Raw genomic sequence first — 7,713 nt, 5'->3', positions numbered from 1 at the left:
GTTCCTCCCAAACAAATTTCTAGTTCTGCCGCTGCATTAGTCCCTTCATCGTTGGACTGAAGAGAAATTATGTGAAAATTCAAAATCACCAATAGAGAGAGAGAGAACAATCTAGAATTAGTAAGCAATCAATGCAACAGATCGGAAAAAAACACAATAATTGATTCACACTCATCACCTTTATAACCACTCTTATCCTTCTTCACATGGTCATTTTAAGTCTTGTCTCAACACAAATTAATAAGATAAATAGGAAAACATTTTTTATCTATATCTTTCTAGACAATTCATTGCTTAACTTAATCAGAAAGCGCAAACTATAGTATCATTTACTGCACAAAATATACATAATAAACCTAGGTAGGTGGTTTTGTGAATGATTAGATATTTAAGAATTCAATTTATTGAAAAAAGTAACGACGAGAGGTTGTTTGATTGATGAATATTTAAAGTTATTTGTAGAGGATTTTTCCTCCTTTCTATGAAAAGCTAATTGTATTTAGTGGTCCACTTAGTTAATTAAATGTAATTAAATATATATTATTATTCTCATGGGGTTTTGATGGTTGGTATTGAATATCTTAATTCTCAAGTGGTGATCGGTAGTGGTAGACAGAAACTGGAGTAGTAAGTAACTTTTGATATCGAATACTTATTTTTAAAAGGAAAATTTTTGAATATTGGGCATATATATATTAAAAAAGTGTCACTTATGAAAACCATTCTGTTTATAATTAATCTAACACATATATAAATGATGAAATAATTATAATTATTTTGTCATTGTCTTAAACGATTGACTATATTATCGATCGCGAGATACGGAGGAAAATATTTCAAATTAAAGTAAAGCTTTTAAGAAGCCACTAAATGTAGAAGCCAACTAATCAACTATCATAGAATTAATTAATTAATTAAATGAAGAAGACAATTAATATGCAACAACTGAATTAAATGAAGATAGAGTAGCTGAGTAGGTATCCATTTTCCGAAGACCAACCGGCTGGTCAAACCGGTTCAGCCGAGAATACATGTCCAATATGGTTCGACTTTAAAAAAAGGTGTTCCCTTTCAAAAATCTGCGATCAAATCGAAAAATCACCTAGGTTGTGTTTGTTTCTGAAGATAGAATAAGATAAGAGGTTAAAAATAAAATATAAATAATATTTTTATATTTTATTTGGTGATAAATTAAAATAAATTAAAAAAATTTAATTTATTTTTAATTTTTTTATTTAAAAATTTAAAAAAATATAATAATAAAAAATATAATTATAAAAAATTAATATAAAAAATAAATTATATTTTTTGTTAGTGTCTTTTTGTCGCTTTCTTGTCAGTATAGACACAAAATAATATCTATGTTTATGTCTCATCTACGCGATTTTGTTTTTTTGTGTCCTTGTTTAGTGTCCCATCCCTGCATGTAAACAAACGCACTCTAAAAACTTCTGATATACGAACACTGACACGGATATAGGACATGATACGATATAAAATATGTAAACATGTGAATTTAAAGTTCTTATAAGATACCAGGACACGACATATACATTTTTTTATTTTTTATTAAGATATAATTGGATAGAAAAAATATGCGTGTGTCAAACGAGTGTTAATAAATATTGTATTTGACACACAAATATAATAAATCAGAGAAGTATCTGTGTTTCATAATAAAAACTATCGAATAAAATCGAACCGAAATTCTGATGATTCTTGAAATTTGAAAATAAAAATAGAAAAAACTAAAGAAATAAGAAAAAAGTAAAAAATGCACAAACATAGAGTGAAAGAAAAGGAGAAGAGAGGATCTAGTTGTAGAGAGATAAAGGAAAGAGAGAGAAAGTGTTTCTATTTATTAGGTTAGAGAGAAGGGCACATATTTGTTGGTTTTGTGATAGATTGATTTTTTTCGGATCCAACAACAATATACTTAAATTCTGTTTAAGAAGTTTCAAAAGTTAATTTTTTAGTTTTTAATTTATAAAAAAGGGTAAAGTATTAAATTGGTCCCCTAGGTTTGGGTGTAATTCTGTTTTGGTCCTTAAGGTTTAAAGTGTTCTAGTTGAATCCAAAAAAGTTTTATTTAGCATCAATTTAGTCCCACAGTGAGGTCAAAATTAAGTAATTAACAAAATATCCTACATAACAATAGTACAAGAACAAAATCGATAATCTGGAGAACAAGTACAAGCTCCAAAGGCATAAAATCAACCATTGATACATCAATACATTTATTTATTATTTTTTTATAATATAAATAAAATATTTTCTATAAAATTTGAAATTAGCTAAGATGGTGAGTATGTTATACTAAAATAAAAATAAAAAATAAAAAATCATGATTATATTCAACTCTTGTTGAAGTTAAAGAAAATGTTTTTTTTTTATATATATATATAGATTATCTAATATAAAGCAAGAGTCGTATTTTAGAAAAGAAATTCCATTCTGACACCGATGACAGGTGCTAGATAAAGCTAAACCACGACCCAAACGAAACTCTGCCGTAAGAATAGCATTATGAAAACTGAGCCAAATCAAGAACTTGTACTTCTCAGGAATATGCAGTCGCCATACCCACAACCAATCATCATGCTCATTCCAGTCAAACTTTCTTTTGGCTAGCCAACTGTACCCACTCCTAGCTGAGTAAAGTCTAGAAGATGCCATACCCCACGACCAACCCGAACTCTCTCCAGCATTCAAATCCGGATTATAAGCATTCAAACGCTGTTTGACATCTTCTGGAATGATAGAGAAAATATCATGGAGATTCCATTGACCATCTTTCCAAACGTCTCTAATAGTTAAATCAGAGTCAGATATATGTACAAAAGGGGCATCTTGAGCAATTGGGCCCTCAATACTCCAATTGTCAAACCAAAAAGATTGATCAAGTGACCCAACGCACCAAGAGAAGGCATCCTTAAGGGCACCAAAAGCCTTTGATATACTCTTCCAAACATGAGAAGCATTGCAAGGGACAGGGCCATCTAAAACTCCCTCATTCCTCAGATACTTCGCCCTCAATAGAGCAACCCAGAGACATTGGATCGCCCTGTCTAAGCCCTCTTCTAGGAGCAAAACTATCCAATCTATTCCCATTTCACATAATAGAAAGAGATGATGCACGGACACAAGTCATAATCAAATTAACAGTGATGATAGAAAAACCAAAAGCAATGAGAGTACTCTCCAAAAACCTCCAATCCACCCTATCATAAGCTTTTTCAAGATCAATTTTAAAAGCAAGAGTACCTTTCTTGGATTTTGTGTGCTTCATGAAATTCAGAATTTCTTGGGCCACAATAATATTATCAGGAGCACCACGACCCGGAATAAAACCTCCTTGTAAAGGACTAACAATATCTGGAAGAAAAGGCCAAATTCGGTTAGTCAATACTTTGGTGATAATTTTATAAACAACATTACACAAGCTAATAGGCCTGAAATCCTTCATAAAGGTAGGGTTATCAATTTTAGGAATAAGCACAATCAGAGTTTCCATGATGCTAGGATTTAAGAACTCTCCCAAAAAAGTGCTCCGGACAATATTCCAAATCTCAGTGCCTACTATCTCCCAATATTCTTTTAAAAAATAAGCTTGAAAGCCATCTGGACCAGGAGCCTTAAAAGGGCTCATACTGAATACTGCTGACTTGACTTCTGCAAAAAAGACAAGGTCAATTAACCTAGCACAAGCCTCAGTGCTTAGAGTGGGCATCGGAACATCCCCTAAACAATCAACCTCAACCTCTTCCGTTGTACCAAAGAGATTCTTGTAAAAAGAGAGGGCTTCTTCCTGGAGAATATCTGGATCAGTAGACCAAGACCCATCGCTAACATATAATCCATGTACTCTATTATGGTTTCTACGCACCAAAGTCTGAAGATGAAAGAATTTAGTGTTTCTATCCCTATACTTGACCTACTGCTCTCTAGATTTCTGGTACCAAAAAAGTTACTCTTGCAACAAAAGCCTATTGTAATCTTCCCTCAGTTCAGCTTCTTTAATTCTCAGAGATAACACATCGGTAACCTCCAAACGTCGTTGAATCTGATCAATCTAATATTCCAGCTTATTTTTTCGCACAAAAATATTTCCAAAAATCTTTGAGTTGAAGTCCAAAGAAGCCTGTTGAACTATCTTAAGCCTTTCGGTAACGCCTCCAAACTCTTGATTCCAAGCCTTACTAATAACATGTTTATAAGAAGGATGTGTTGCCCACACAGCTTGGAACCTAAAAGGACGTGAACCTTTCACTCTGGGGCTACCATGACAACGAACTAAAATAGGACAATGATCAGAATGAAGCCTGCTAAGAATTTCAGAATAACCCTCAGGAAACATTGTCATCCACACCTCATTAACTATAGCTCTATCCAACCTTTTAGCCAAGTCCCTGCCAGCCTGAACTGCTCTATACCAAGTATATCTCCTACCAGTCACTTTAAGATTAAAGAGCTCACAGTCATCTAGAGTAGTAGCTAATAGACTAGCTCTGTGAGAAGAAAAATAAGCACCTGTACTCTCATCTGGTGCCACAATCTCATTAAAATCACCAACGGCCATCCATGGTCTATTATGGCCTGAATTAATAGAACGCAAATGATCCCAAAGCATACATCTTTTTTCGAATTGAAGACTCCCATATACTGCACTACAAAGCCAAACTAAGTTATCCACACTCACTTTCACTGTGATACATTGGTCAATTTGATTAATAACCACACAAGAAGCATTAGCAATAGAAGATAGAAACCAAATGCCACCCCTGTGTCCTACTGCTTCCTCAATACCAACACAATGAAAACCCAACTTATCCCAAAAATTCTTCAAATTATTAAACATGGTATGAGTCTCAAAGAGAAAGAAGAAAGATGGTTTATATATTCTCACCAAATTTTTGCAATGCACACGGGCCATCTTGTTAGACGCACCCCTCACATTCCAGGCTATGATATTGAAACTATCCATAAAAACAGCAAAAAGGGAGCTCCAATAACAAACCCGAGACTCAACATGATGTCCCTGTCTTCGACGATCCTGCCTTTAATGGACTCTCAAGTTGCAGCCCAATTTTCTCCGTCGAAACTTGCACCATACCCGCCGTTGATGCTCCATCCTTATCTACTGGTGAATTCTGTAAAGAGTTTGGGCGAGGACGCTTTCGCACAGTGCCATTTGTTGTCTCACCTTGCTGCTGATGATGAACATTGTGCCAGGTCCCCGAAGAAGCCACACTAACAGGTTTTCCAATATTGATGCCCATGCTTAATTTTACTTTGGATCCAGTAGCATGTGTTATACGTTGGTGATTAGGCCTTGTCCAAGTATTGGTAGCCTTGTTAGGAGTCTTCTTTACTTTTGGTTGGACCTGATGGATGCTAAGAGAAGGCTTCTGACCCATTTTATACTTTTCTTTCCTAATCACTTGAGTCCAACCTTCCAAATCCTCATGTTGTGCATGGTCTACATGAACAGCATGCAAATCACTCTCCACCAAATCCGGGACAGTAACATTTACAGTCTCATCTCCAAGATTCTTGCCAAAATGAAAACTTGCCTTTTCAACATGTACTGGATTTTTTGAATTTGAGCTTTCTGGCTGCTTTGCTACATCGCTGATCACCTTGGCATTAGTTCCTCCTCCTGCATTGCTGTCAGTCTTGCACACCTTCATATCATGACCAAACTTGAGACAGGAGCCACAAATAAGGTGAAGACTTTCATATTCAACCTCATATTCAACACCTTCAACAAGAATCTTCTTAGTCACTGACAATCCTAAATCTATCTGAACACAGGCTCGAGCATATCGTCCTCTTTCAGCTAATTTTGTTGCCAAATCAACCTTAACGGGAATGCCAACTGCAGCCGCAACACGGAGCATTGCATCTTCTTGGTAGCACCAAATTGGTAATCCGGAAATTCTAATCCACACTAAAGTTGCTCCAAAACAGTTTTCACTTGATCTAAACTCTTGATCCCAAGGCTTCACAGCCACATAATTTCCCTCGATCATCCACGGACCTCCTAAGATAACCTTTTCTCGCTCCTCAGCTACATCAAACTTCACGAGAAAGTAGTCAAATCCCACATCCAATAAATCAAAACCTCCCTTAATCCTCCATACCGTTCGGAGTTTATGAGACAATGCAGTGTAGCTATAATGTTTACCTAGCACCTTAATCACTATAGCATCCTTATAAGGTTCTGCCAAGCAATTCTTAGCTTCTTGGGTAAACGTGACACTCGATGGCAAGAGATCTCCTTGCTTCCCAGAAAATTACCGCAATGTTATCTCCCGATAAAGTTTCAACAAGTGAAAAAGCTTTAGCAATCTTGGAACCCACAACTTTATCCCTAAAAGAAACCTTCAAAGGCTTAGAAACCCCTCCCGAAATATGATCCTCCTTTTCCCCTGATGCAATCCCTCCCCCGCTCTCCCCCTGATATTAAAACTTATATGTATTAATTTTTGTTAATTTACAAAATCACAAATCCAATCTAATCCAAACATCTTGAAATTATATCGGATCGGACCAATTTTTTTTTAAATCATTCAATCCAAACTGCACTACAAATAAACGGATGAATTTTTACTCAAAATCTATTTAAACTGCAACGCAAATACCCCTAATCCAACCTACTAATTTCCGGTCGATTTTCCTGTTCTTGTCCGGTTTTTAAAGATCGATTTTTTTAATTTTTAATAAATCAATCTGTAATTTCTATTGGTTTACAATTTGACTGGTTCGACCGACAAAATCGAACCGAATTTCAAAACCTTACTTCCATATAGGTATAACTAGGTTTCTAAATTTCTATATAAGACACTACTAGGCATAAGGTTTTCCTCCATCAATACCTATCTATCTCTCTTGCTCTTTCTATATATAGCTTAGCTTGCCACCTGCTTTAATTATTTCTTAGCTTGCTTGGTGACATGGCACTAACTGGTAAGCTTAGTATTGAAATTGGAATTCATGCACCTGCTGCAAAGTTCTTCCATCTCATGACAAAGCAACTACACCATGTTCAAAACGTTTGTGAAAGGGTGCATGGTGCCAAGCTTCATGAAGGTGATGAATGGCACAGCGTTGGTGGTTCTGTTAAACACTGGACTTATGTCATAGGTAATAATTAAGCTTGTAAATAAATTGATTATTAGTCTCTTATCGTTTCAATTATTGTAGTACTATACCCTCAAAAATTTTTATTTGATGTTTATTCCTTCCCCCTCCCCCCTTTCTCAATCTAAAGGTTTGGTTGAAACGTTATTTTTTTTATTTTAAATTTTAATATCTACTACTTTTAAAATTTTGTGACAAAATAAAAAATAGTTAAAACAATAAAATCAATTCTATTTTATTTTTCACTTCTAATTTTTACCTTTTTATTCATCAAATATGATTAAAAAAATAAATAAAATGAAATGAAAATACAAATAAAGCATCTCTAGAAGAAAGGCCAAGATCAAAACAACTAAGATTAGCCGAAATCAAAACATAATGTACTTTAAAGAACCAAAAATAACATATTTAAACCCATTTTTTCATTGTAAATTATAATATGCATGCGTTTATGGTGATTACAGTGATTATATGCAAGTATTATTAAAATTAAAATTATATTTTTTTATATTTTAATAATATTTTTTAGTAATATTTTTTAAAAAAATTAAATAATAAAAAAGATTACTT

At 34.2% G+C, this 7,713-nt stretch overlaps 1 protein-coding gene across 1 annotated transcript in view; it reads left to right on the top strand.

Annotated features, from left to right (window-relative positions):
- LOC107613392 (MLP-like protein 34) overlaps window positions 6,822-7,713 on the top strand; it is a 1,579-nt gene continuing 687 nt past the window's right edge. Inside the window, exon 1 of the mRNA XM_016315354.2 lies at window positions 6,822-7,146. Coding sequence (XP_016170840.1) covers window positions 6,957-7,146 — 190 coding nt within the window. The 5' untranslated portion in view covers window positions 6,822-6,956. The remainder of the gene's footprint in view (window positions 7,147-7,713) is intronic.

The sequence above is a fragment of the Arachis ipaensis genome, chromosome B08 (genome assembly GCF_000816755.2).
Source record: "Arachis ipaensis cultivar K30076 chromosome B08, Araip1.1, whole genome shotgun sequence".
Taxonomy (NCBI): domain Eukaryota; kingdom Viridiplantae; phylum Streptophyta; class Magnoliopsida; order Fabales; family Fabaceae; genus Arachis; species Arachis ipaensis.
Note: the sequence above shows the minus strand (reverse complement) of the source record. Positions and strands in the feature narration are given on the sequence as shown.